Source organism: Physeter macrocephalus, chromosome 13 (assembly GCF_002837175.3).
Source record: "Physeter macrocephalus isolate SW-GA chromosome 13, ASM283717v5, whole genome shotgun sequence".
Lineage (NCBI taxonomy): Eukaryota > Metazoa > Chordata > Mammalia > Artiodactyla > Physeteridae > Physeter > Physeter macrocephalus.
In genome coordinates this window covers 33,739,119-33,751,967 of record NC_041226.1, presented here as the reverse complement: position 1 = coordinate 33,751,967, position 12,849 = coordinate 33,739,119, and the positions used below count along the sequence as shown (strand labels likewise).

General features: G+C 33.3%; 1 protein-coding gene across 1 annotated transcript in view; it reads left to right on the top strand.

The window, feature by feature from the left end:
- DIAPH3 (diaphanous related formin 3) overlaps window positions 1–12,849 on the top strand; it is a 565,759-nt gene that overhangs the window by 391,750 nt on the left and 161,160 nt on the right. Inside the window, exon 25 of the mRNA XM_055089317.1 lies at window positions 4,073–4,208. Within this exon, the coding sequence (XP_054945292.1) occupies window positions 4,073–4,208 (136 nt within the window). The remainder of the gene's footprint in view (window positions 1–4,072; window positions 4,209–12,849) is intronic.

Here is a 12,849-nt window from a genome sequence, read left to right as displayed (position 1 = left end):
TTGTTTATGGTTTCCTTTGCTGTGCAAAAGCTTTTAAGTTTAATTAAGTCCCATATGTTTATTTTTCTTTTTATTTCCATTACTCTAGGAGGTGGGTCAAAAAAGATCTTACTGTGGTTTATATCAAAGAGTGTTTTTCCTATGTTTTCCTCTAAGTGTTTTATAGTGTCTGTTCTTACATTTAAGTCTTTAATCCATTTGGAGTTTATTTTTGTGTATGGTGTTATGTAGTGTTCTAATTTCATTCTTTTACATGTAGCTAGTTTTTCCAGCACCACTTATTGAAGAGGTTTTCTTTTCTCCATTGTATTTTCTTGCCTCCTTTGTCATAGATTAGGTGCCCATATGTGTGTGGGTTTATCTCTGGGCATTCTATGCTGTACCATTGATTTATATGTCTGTTTTTGTACCAGTACCATACTGTATTACTGTAGGTTTGTGGTATGGTTTGAGGTTGGGGAGCCTGATTCCTCCAGCTCCATTTTTCTTTCTCAAGAGTGCTTTGGCTATTAGGGGTCTTTTGTGTTTCCATATGAACTGTAAAATTTTTTGTTCTAATTCTGTGAAGAATGCCATTAGTAGTTTGATAGGAATTGCATTGAATCTGTAGATTGCTTTGGGTAGTATAGTCATTTTCACAATATTGATTCTTCCAGTCCAAGAACATGGTATATTTCTCCATCTGTTTATGTCATCTTTGATTTCTTTCATCAGTGTTTTATAGTTTTCTGAGTACAAGTCTTTCGCCTCCTTAGGCAGGTTTATTCCTAGATATTGTATTCTTTTTGGTGCATTGGTAAATGGGAGTGTTTCCTTAATTTCACTTTCTGATTTTTCATTGTTGGTGTATAGGAATGCCAGAGATTTTGTGCATTAATTTAGTATCCTGAAACCTTACCAAATTCGCTGATTAGTTCTAGTAGTTTTCTGGTGGCATCTTTAGGATTTTCTATGTATAATATCATGTCATTGGCAAACAGTGATAATCTTACTTCTTCTTTTCCAATTTGTATTCCTTTTATTTCTTTTTCTTCTCTGCTTGCTGTGGCTAGGACTTCCAAAACTATGTTGAATAATAGTGGCGAGAGTGGACATCCTTGTCTTCTTCCTGATCTTAGTGGAAATGCTTTCAGCTTTTCACCATTGAGTATGATGCTTGTTGTGGGTTTGTCATATATGGCCTTTATTATGTTGAGGTAGGTTCCCTCTGTGCCCACTTTCTGGAGAGTTTTTATCATAAATGGGCATTGAATTTTGTCAAAAGCTTTTTCTGCATCTATTGAGATGATCATATGGTTTTTATTCCTTAATTTGTTAATGTGGTGGATCACATTGATTGATTTGCGTATATTGAAGAATCCTTGCATCCCTGGGATAAATCCCACTTGATCATGGTGTATGTTCCTTTTAATGTGCTGTTGGATTCTGTTGGTTAGTATTTTGTTCAGGATTTTTGCATCTATGTTCATCAGTGATCTTGGTCTATAATTTTCTTTTATTGTGATTTCTTTTTCTGGTTTTGGTATCAGAGTGATGTTGGCTTTGTAGAATGAATTTGGGAGTGTTTCTCCATCTGCAGTTTTCTGGAAGAGTTTGAGAAGGATTGGTGTTAGGTCTTCTCTAAAAGTTTGATAGAATTTGTCTGTGAAGACATCTTTTCCTTGACTTTTGTTTGTTGGAAGATTTTAAATCATGGTTTCAATTTCATTACTTGTGATAGGTCTGCTTATATTTTCTAATTCTTCCTGCTTCAGTCTTGGAAAATTATACCTTTCTAAGAATTTGTCCATTTATTCGTGGTTGTCCATTTTATAGGTTGCCTTCTCTTTTCCTAACTTATGTTGACTTTTTAGCAGTTGTCATCTTATAGCTGGTGCATCAATATGAAGCCACATGGTGGAGAAAATATAAACTGTAGATAGCTTTCAAGTCTTGCTTCCGCCTCTTACTTTCATTGTAGTGAACAAGCACACAATCATTCTGAGCCAGAATGGAGGATGCAGATTCCATTTTGAGGAAAGGAGGGATTGCATATTAAAATATGTATTATTGCAGCTGGTATTTCATAGCTTAGCAGTAATATTTAGTGATACTATATGTCACGAATTGAGAAGAGTCTGAGAATTTATCAAAGTTTCATGATTTCCATAGTTTCATGGATGTTGGTAAAGACAAAAGACCATGGGGTCAGAAACTAACAATCTTTTATTACAGCACTAGTCATAGCTAGAGTAAATAATTTCTTAGATTCCTGATCTCAGGTTCCCACAGGGCAATGTGAAGAGGACTGGGTTTAATACCTACACACATAGTGCTTTGTATTACTTGAAGGAAATCCTGAATTTAGGGAACCCAACCGTTTTTCAGAATTAGTAAGACTATTTGACCTTTGCCCCAGTTTATCATACTGGACAGTAAACAAATCCATTTGCTTAAGAGGTAGACACTACCTCTATCTTCCAAGAGTGTTCATTATATAAATATCTTTGAAAAGATAGTTTGGAACAAAGGTGCTTCATTAGTACTTGTATCTTAGAGTACTTAGTTTTGCTCTCTCTTACTTGAAAGTCTTTAGTTGTTTCCTACCTCCTTGAAAGAAACTCTAACCCCCCTATCTTGTTCTAGAATATCCTAAATGATCAGGCCCCAGCATATCTTCTGACCTTATCTAACACCATCATACTGGCCTCTTCTCTTTCCAACCCACCAACAGCCTTTGCATTTGTTTTTTCCCAGATCATTATCTGGGTAGCTCCTTGACTTTGAGCTTGAATCACATCAGAGAGGGAGGCCTTATCTGACCACCTAATGTAAGTTAACTGTCCAGGCATTCTATCACATCATTCTTTTAATTTTTTTGTAGTACTATATTTATTAAAGATTTTAATTGTTTATCATCTGTCTTTGCCTCCTGTCCCACCCTATCACACAGAATGTAAACTTGTTTTAGAACTATATCTCTATTTCGCAAGTCTTTAGGTTAGTACCATTTACTATTCAGTCTCTCAGTAAATGTTTATTGCATGGATGGATGGATGGATGAGTTTAATATTCCCTCTATTCTGTGCTTTTTATTCCTCCTTTTTTCTTTGCAATTTTCCTTTTATTGTTTTGATCAATAATACTAAACTTTATTTTATTTCTAATGAAGAACTTGCATTATCCCTAGGGTAAAGAAAAAAAAAGAATATTATAGTAAAGAAGAAATTAAAGCCTCCCCCCAAAATAACATGCCACCTACTTGTTAAAGTTTAATTATATACTTTTCTACTTAATTCTATTAGTGATAAACTAGCAATTAGATAACCTGTTTGGATTCATTGGTACTGAGAATATGGTCTCCACAGGAGAGTGTAATATGATGCCATGCTGTTTGTTGGCACTTTGAAAAATCTATGATTACCTGCTAATTCCCACAAATGCCACATGAGTAGCATTTCTTGATTTGCATAAAACTTTAAAAAATAAAAAAGTAACTAATCACATCTCTGTTGAAATCTTCTTATGGTTCATATGTCATTATTGGTTTTGATGAACAGTCAGAGGGCCTGACTTTGAAATGCCAAATATTTCTTTAGTCATCCTTATGACACTTCCCTCTGTATGGAAGAAATTGTTAAACAATGGTTTGTAATATAAGGTAGCCATTACAAAATTTCAGCTCTTTTCTATCATTTCTTCCGTGATTATTTTTCTTGTACTCAATAGTTTACTTAGCAGAGGAGGTATGGGAGACTAATACATTTTCTAGGCACTCTTTTGGAAGTATGTATAGGAAAACGGTTTTGATTTGTAAATTAAATGCTCTTTTATCTTTAGTTTCTCTCTTCCTTCTCTTAGTTGATTTCACTAACATGCAGGTGCTTTAAACATAACAGTTGTATTTTTACATACATAAAACTTTTAACAAAGGTTCATGTGCTAATATTTTAAAAGATTGTGTTACTAATATAAGAAGTAACCATTACTTATAGGACATTTAATCACAATTCTACAGGTTAATAATTTTCCACTTTCTTTGTGGAATCACTGTGGTTAATATTGATCATTTTCCAAAATTTGTTTGTAATAGCAAGCAATGAAGGAGAATTTCAAAAAAAGAGAAGCAGAGGAAAAAGAAAAACGTGCCAGGATAGCCAAAGAATTGGCAGAGAAGGAAAGACTTGAACGCCAACAAAAGAAAAAGCGCCTGTTAGAAATGAAGACTGGTGAGTACTATCAAATTTGCTATTTATACTGTGTACACCAAGATTAATACGGGTTACTTTATCAGCAGTTTAATACACTTCTGTGAAAAAGGAAAACATGATCGCTTCTTTGTATAGCTAAACAGTAGAGCAATTCTTTTATGGGTTTTCCCCACTTTAGTTTACTAACAAGTAGTGTCTTCATTCTGACATTGGTCATAGGTGATTTTGGTCCTCTGGTGTACTGTTGTAGTTCCATTATATTAGCAATTCTTTGGCTACTACTTAAATAACCAATCTGCAAGAATTTATGTCAGTGAATAAATTAGCTATAGGAAACTGTGGGAAATTCTCTGGGACAAGTAACCTGTTTTCTTTAACAAAATACTCTTAAGGAAGGGGAAAATATGATGGAGGGGAAACTTACTGGTTAAAAGAGACTTAAAGAGACATATCGACTAATTGTAATAAACGAAACATATATACTCTGATCCAAACAAATGTAGAAAAAAGTAGTCTGAAAAATTTCAATACTTTATTTTTTCTTGTAGACATGACAACATTGTTGTGAATATGTTTTAAAGTCTCTTTTGGAGACTCGTACTGAAATTTTATAAATGAAAAGGTATTATATCTGGGATTTCAGTCAAAATAGCCTAGCATGTCTGGAAAGTAGGCAGGTGTATAGATGACACAAGATTGGCTATAAATAATACTTGGTAAAGTTGGGTGATGGGTACTTGGAGGGTAGGGCGTGTTCACTATACCATTTTCTCTACTTTTGTATTTTGAAATTTTCTGGGGTTTTTTTGTTGTTGTTGTTTATTTATTTTTAGCTGCGTTGGGTCTTTGTTGCTGCGCACAGGCTTTCTCTAGTTGCCGCGAGCGGGGGCTACTCTTACGTTGCGGTGCGGTGGCTCCTCTGGTTGCGGAGCACGGGCTCTAGGCACGCGGGCTTCAGTAGTTGTGGTACATGAGCTCAGTAGTTGTGGCTCATGGGCTGTAGAGCACAGGCTGAGTAGTTGTGGCGCACTGGCTTCGTTGCTGTGCGGCATGTGGGATCTTCCTGGACCAGGGATCAAACCTGTGTTGCCTGCATTGGCAGGTGGATTCTTATCCACTGCGCCACCAGGGCAGTCCGTGAAATTTTCCTTATTAAAACGTTCCTGGAAAATATTTCAAAGAAAAAGTAGAAAAACTACTGTTTTACAGAGATGTATATGTATATTTTCTAAAGCTAAAAGTTACCACTAAGTTAGAAGCAAAATAATTAAGTAAATTGTAGTTATATTTTTACCCCCTCAAAATTCTGTCTCTTCCACCTCCAAGCCACTAAGGATTGCAGAAGACTTTAATTAAAATCCATCAACTTCACTGCCCAATTACCATCGTTTACAACTCAGGGCTTCAAATTCACCTAAGGTTTCCCTGGGGTAAACCGAGATGCCTTTTTTGCCTTCTTTACTTTCACTTTTACAGACATATTTTATCTTTAATAAAGTAAGCTGAGTAGCTTAATGTATTGTACACGTTTCTTCTAGGGGAAAAAATTATCCAAGCACAATTTCTTGTTCACAGGAGTACATATGAAATTCAGGAAGTGTTCTCAGAAATATCTTAAAGTGTTAACAAAATGGAGATCAGGAAAACTTAGCACTGATTTTTAAAAGAAACTTCTGGACACCTTTTTAAAATAATGTATTACTGCCTAATTTACCAGACATTCTGATATTTGAACATTAGCTCATTTAGTGTTGGTTAACAAGTCATCTAGATGAGTTACTTGATGGCAGATTGCCTGTGTACTGTTTGTGGGTTTTTCCTAAGGGTCTGTCACACAGAGCCTTTTTAGCAGTCAGTCTGGAAAGTTGAAACCTGACAGGAAGCAAAAATTTTAATGAAACCTCACATCCAATGTAATCTTAATAATGTTTTCATTTAAATTTCTATTTCTCCTGAAGGAAGTTTCCATTTTTAAAAATAACTAAGTTTATTTTATTTTCCAATTTGAAAATAATATTTTCATGTTATAGAAAATCACCTAAAAAGTAGTGGATCAAAGACCATTATCCATAATCCAAAGAATCACTGTTAATATTTTGACACATTTTTCCTTCAGTTATAAAAGCTTGTACCTTTTAACAGTGTGAGTTTATTGTCTCACATTACCTTGCTGAACTTCCTGAATGTTTCATGTTTTACATAACTTGTGATTTTTAATTTGTAATTTGTAATATCTATGTCATTGCCTCCACTGGATATACCATGTTGCATTAGTCAATGTGAGGTCATAGAATAATAGTTATTTCCAACTTTACAGTGTGATATTTATTTATTCATAACTAATTGAAAATGTTTGTAATTATTAGAATATGGAATAGAAAAGAGTAAATATTTTTAAGACTTTGGGTGCACATTACCAAATTGATTTCCAGAAGTATTATTCTAGTTTCACCAACTTTTAACGTTTAGCTAGTTTATGAATGTGTCTTAGTTGATTATTCTCATTTTTTAAGGTTTTTGTTAATTTAGTAGGTTCAAAAGTTGTATTTTATTATCTTCACTTGCATTTCTTTGAATATTACTGAATCTGGACATTTTTTCAAGTGTTTATGGTGCATTTGTATATCCTCCTTGGTGAACTGTGTTGTCTTAGTCTTTTTCCTAATTGATTTATGTGTTAGCTTATTATGCATCAATATTTACCTTTTAAATAGATTTTCTCAATTTTGCTTTTTATTTTTATATCTTGACGTGTTTCTTTTTATGTGATGTTTTATTATAATCTTTGTTTTTGTGATTTTTTTTCATCATCTTTAGGTTTAGAAAATCATGCCTTCAGCAATTTCATATTCTGCTTCAATCTTTTTTTAGTTTAAGTTATTCATAATACTATTCTGCTCCATTTATTTGTAATTCTTTATCAGTCATTCATATATTTGATGTATAATTTTTAATATACTAGGGTCTGTTTCTTTTTTTTTTTTTTTTTTTTTGTGTGTGTGTGGTATGCGGGCCTCCCTCTGCTGTGGCCTCTCCCGTTGGGGGCGCCAACCCGGTTCCCCTGCATCGGCAGGCGGACGCGCAACCACTGCGCCACCAGGGAAGCCCCAAGGGTCTGTTTCTGAATTCTATCAAAACTGTTCTAAAATTTGATGATCAATTATGGCTAATAGCTGGTTTATGTTGTTTTCAGATAGGTAATTTTATGTTGAGGTTGTTACTTTTCTATTAATTATTAAAATAAATTTGAATATTTTTGATCTTTCAAATAAATTTAAGGAAAGTTTTCTATTACATCTTTTGTAAATTGGAGCTCATCTTATTCGACCTATTGGATTATTTTATGAAATTTTTCTATACTATCTCTTCCCAAACATGGTCTGGAAATTATCATAGATGGGTTTCAAATAAATGTAAGGCTCTCACTTGATGGGAGCTCCCAAAGCCTTTATATGCCGAGGTCCATATGTACCATACATTTTGACATTTTCTGGGAGAGTATTCTTCAAAGGATAATCTGGCTAACATTGATTTATATAAACAATATTAAATAAATACTTTAATACTATATATTATGTGAATATTTTAGTAGATTTAGTCAATCATTTGATAAAAGATCATACAGCATTTGATACAATAGAAAGCTATGACGCACTTCTTTTGAAAATTTTGGAAATCACCTTTGAATTATTTTCCTGTAGACTGTAGAATTTTAAAGAATTTAGGGCTATATCCCAAATTTCATAGCACCTAAATATATAATTTTCTCACCAAAGTAAAAGACCCCTTCTAAAACCCCAGTAAATGATGATTATTCTGAATGGTCTTTAATTTTCCTTTAACCATAACATGATTATTAGCATAGAAAAACAAAATATTCAGTCTCAGTATTAATGTAGTTGTTATAGCCAAGTAAGTCATATAAGAATCAAATATATTATTACTTATTTGTTGATACCTTTTTCATATTTAAAAATAGTACTGTTTTAAAAATAGTACAAATATGAAGTCACCTTTTTCTTTCCATATTAGATGTAGAACATACTTTTTGTCAATACATTGTATTATTATGAAAAATATAATTGCTGTGGTCTTCCATTATTATTTTATTGGTATAGAAAAAATTAATAGCTAGGCCACTTTTGTTTCTTTTATTCATCAACAGTTTTTTTTTTCCTATATGCTGTGATTGCAGTGATAAATAAGGATAAATAAGGTTTCTGCTGTGATGAAGTTTAAAATTATAATGAGTGAATCAGACAACCACATATGTAAGATAATTTCAGATTATGAAAAGTTATGAGAAGTAAAGTAAGACAGGATAATGAGATGAAAATAGAGACTGGCTGTGTTGGTGTGTGCTGGAGATGAAATTTGGTCTTCAGAACTAAAGAGAATATTAATGTATATCAAACATTCATTTAAAATATTGGTTATAAAACTCCTTATAAACTGATAGGATAACCAGGCTCATGTATATTTCCTATGCTATATATGCTAATAGTATGAATTTTTTAAATATCTTATTGTGAGGATCAGCTAAAACTTTATATTATTTTTCTTTCTGGGTGTTATATTTTCATACAGAATATAGTATTGCTCTAGTCTTTGTAGAAGTTGTTTCCCTGGCTTTCCTTTTTTCAAAAGAATGTAGAAGGGCAAATTGTTGAATTTATAGTAGTGTTTTGTCACCTCTCTGGACCAGGAACTTCTTGTTTTTTCTTATTTGTGTATGTAGAACACATACCCCTGAATGAGAGAGAAGGAGAAAAATCTGCACATAACCCTACCCTAAACCCACAGGAAGCTTCCTTCCGTATATTTTCATGACTTTAGTATTTTCACCATGCAAATAAGAACTGTTTTTTCACAGATGTACAAATTCTTGTACCATCACCCGAGGCAGTAGAATAAATTCAATCCCTGCTCTTTCTCATCCATCATAAATCACTACTTGCCCTTGGCAAGACAGCAAGCAACTATTTTCAAGTCTACTATTTATTATCACTATCATTTCAGAATGTTATTTTTGTTAGTAGAATGAAAATAAACATGGGATAGTGGGCTGCTTCCCTAAGAAGAAAAATGAAGCATTAAAAATCCTTTTGAGGGCTTTCCTGGTGGCGCAGTGGTTGAGAGCCTGCCTGCGGATGCAGGGCACACGGATTCGTGCCCCGGTCCAGGAGGATCCCACATGCCGCCGGCTGGGCTCGTGAGCCATGGCCGCTGAGCCTGCGCGTCCGGAGCCTGTGCTCCGCAACGGGAGAGGCCACAACAGTGAGAGGCCCGCGTACCGCAAAAAAAAAAAAAAAAAAAAAAAAAATTCCTTTTGAGCAGCAAAACTAAGAAGCACAGCATCTTGTATTATGTAATGGCATTAAAAGGTCTTTTGTCTCATTTTTGTTTTCTTTAAAAATGATGAGCCTGGAGGTCTCTTAAATATTCACATATGCAGTTGTGGTTATTTCTGTTGAATGATTTGGTATTACATTAAACAAACAAGCAAATTAACTACATTTTCATGATGTCCTTGTTTAATTGGTTGAATTTTGAATACATTCTCTGAGGTTGATGTTTAAATTTGAATTATTTTTATTTAGAAGATACTGAAAGTATTAAATATCTGATGTAGAAATTAGTAAGTATAGACAGTGAAATTTATTTAAAGTGAGTAGCTATCCTTATGTGTGATCATTTCTAGTAAGACAAATAGTGATTTTATGTGATTATGTACAACTTTTTCAAAGCTGCACTTCTGTTTCTTAATCATGGAAACGAATAGGGCATTTGATAATAGAATTCAAATATTATGCTTTAAGACTTCCTGAGTATGTAAGTTGATTCACTTAATTTTTAAATAGCACATCAGAATGGTCTTGAAATGGACCCAGTGTTGTATAATTATGTTTTGTGAAGGAAGTAAATAAGAGCTTATTTAATGGAGCAATAAAAACTATATGAGTAGCTTCTATAATTTAGTCTTTAGGTTACAATTTGTTTATTATTTATTAGACTTAAAAGTCTCATTTGGTACAACTTCAGTCTATTAGATAAAGAGATAATTAGCTTTTAGAATCTGTTGTTTACCTACATGGCCAAAACTGCTTCTTTGTTCTCCATTCTGCAATTTAGAATAACTAAGCAATTAGGCCTCCATTTTAGAGGAAATACATATTACAGAACTACTACTTGGGAATGTCTCTGCCAGTCTCAAAATTATGCAATTAATGTGTGTACTTGCTTTCAAAGGCTTGACAATTATCCTGTCCTCTACATATATCATAAAACTTAGATTATTTTCCATAATTGCTTATATTCTAGTTTTATAGAGTAGTGCTTTCAGTTTTTTAGCATCTTTTGGCCATTTATGCATATAAAACAGTAGTTTTAATTATTTCTCTACTTAGAAGAATAAATAAATTAGATTTCATTGGCATTGATTATTTCTCTTTTCTTACCTTCATCTTTTAAGGAATAATAATAATAATAATTATTATTATAATAAAAGCAACAACACCCACTACTACTACTATCATTACCACTACCACCACCATTTTATGTATCACATATTATTTGCCAGGCTCTGTATGTGTTCATTATTGCATGTAATAGTTGCAGTGATCTTAGAAGACTATTTTTATCAAAGAGTCAGTTAATTCCTTTTGTACACGGTCACAGTTTTAGCAAGCAGTGAAGCCAAGACTCATGTTTTCTGACCAGAGGTCATGTTTTTATTTTTAGTTCTTTAATTTTTTTTAATTGAACTATGGTTGATTTACAATATTGTGTTATTTCAGGTATACAGCTTTAGATTCTTTTTCATGATAGGTTAATACAAGATATTGAATATAGTTCCCTGTGCTATACAGTAAATCCTTATTATTTATCTATTTTATATATAGTGGTGTGTAGCTGTTAGTTCCATAATCCTAATTTATCCCTCCCCCTCTCCTTTCCCCTGTGGTAACGATAAGTTTGTTTTCTATGTCTGTGAGTTTGTTTCTGTTTTGTAAATAAGTTGATTTATATTTTTTTTAGATTTCATCTCTAAATGATATATTTGTCTCTCTCCATCTGACTTACTTCACTTAATATAATAGTCCCAGAAGTCATATTTTAACTATTGTGCTGTTATTCCTTTACCACTGATGACTTAACCATAATGCAGAAAAAAGGGACCAAAACAATTTTAGTAATTGGTGACTGGCACTAGACTGTACCTATGTATTGTATACCTTTGTTGAGAATTGTCTTCCCTAAAACCTGTGAGAGGGACAACTGTCTCTTTAGTGCCATATCAATGGTTTTAAACTAGATAGCCTCTTCCTTTGTCTTGGGAAGTTTTGAGAGAATTGCCAAATTAGGAATGCTTCCCAAATGCTTCAGATTCTGCTTTGATTCTTCTGCTTATCCAAAGATTTGTATATCCCAATGCCTAGAACTAGCACCTCCCTGCCCCGCTTTTTCTTTTTAATTTTTTTATTGAAGTATACTTGATTTACAGGATGTTTAATTTTTTTAATTTTTATTTTATATTGGAGTATAGTTGATTTACAATGTTGTGTTAGTTTCAGGTGTACAGCAAGGTGATTCAGTTATACATATACATATATCCACTATTTTTCAGATTCTTTTCCCATATAAGGTTATTACAGAATATTGACTAGAGCTCCCTGTGCCATACAGTAGGTCCTTGTTGATTATCTATTTTATATATGGTAGTGTGTATATATTAATCCCAAACTCCTAATTTATCCCTCCCCCCACCCTACATTTCCCCTTTGTAACCATCGTTTGTTTTTGAAGTCTGTGAGTCTGTTTCGATTTTGTAAATAAGTTCATTTGTATCATTTTTTTTTGAATTTTATTTATTTTTTTACATAGTAGGTTCTTATTAGTTATCTATTTTATACATATTAGTGTATATATGTCAATCCCAATCTCCCAATTTATCCTCCCACCCTCACCCCACTTTCCCCCCTTTGCATCCATACATTTGTTCTCTACATCTTTGGCTTTATTTCTGCCTTGCAAACTGGTTCATCTGTACCATTTTTCTAGATTCCACATATATGCGTTAACATAAGATATTTGTTTTTCTCTTTCTGAGTTACTTCACTCTGTATGACAGTCTCTAGGTCCATCCACGTCTCTGCAAATGACCCAAATTCATTCCTTTTTATGGCTGAGTAATATTCCATTGTGTATATATATATATATATATCACATCTTCTTTATCCATTCATCTGTCAATGGGCATTTAGGTTGCTTCCATGACCTGGCTATTGTAAATAGTGCTGCAGTGAATATTGGGGCACATGTGTCTTTTTGAATTATGGTTTTCTCTGGGTATATGCCCAGTAGTGGGATTGCTGGGTCATATGGTAATTCTATTTTTAGCTTTTGAAAGAACCTCCATACTGTTCTCCATAGTGGCTGTATCAATTTACATTCTCACCAACAGTGCAAGAGGGTTCCCTTTTCTCCACACCTTCTCCAGCATTTGTTGTTTGTAGATTTTCTGATGATGCCCATTCTGACCAGTGTGAGGTGATACCTCATTGTAGTTTTGATTTGCATTTCTCTAATAATTATTGATGTTGAGCATCTTTTCTTACACCTCTTAGCCATCTGTATGTCTTCTTTGGAGAAATGTCTG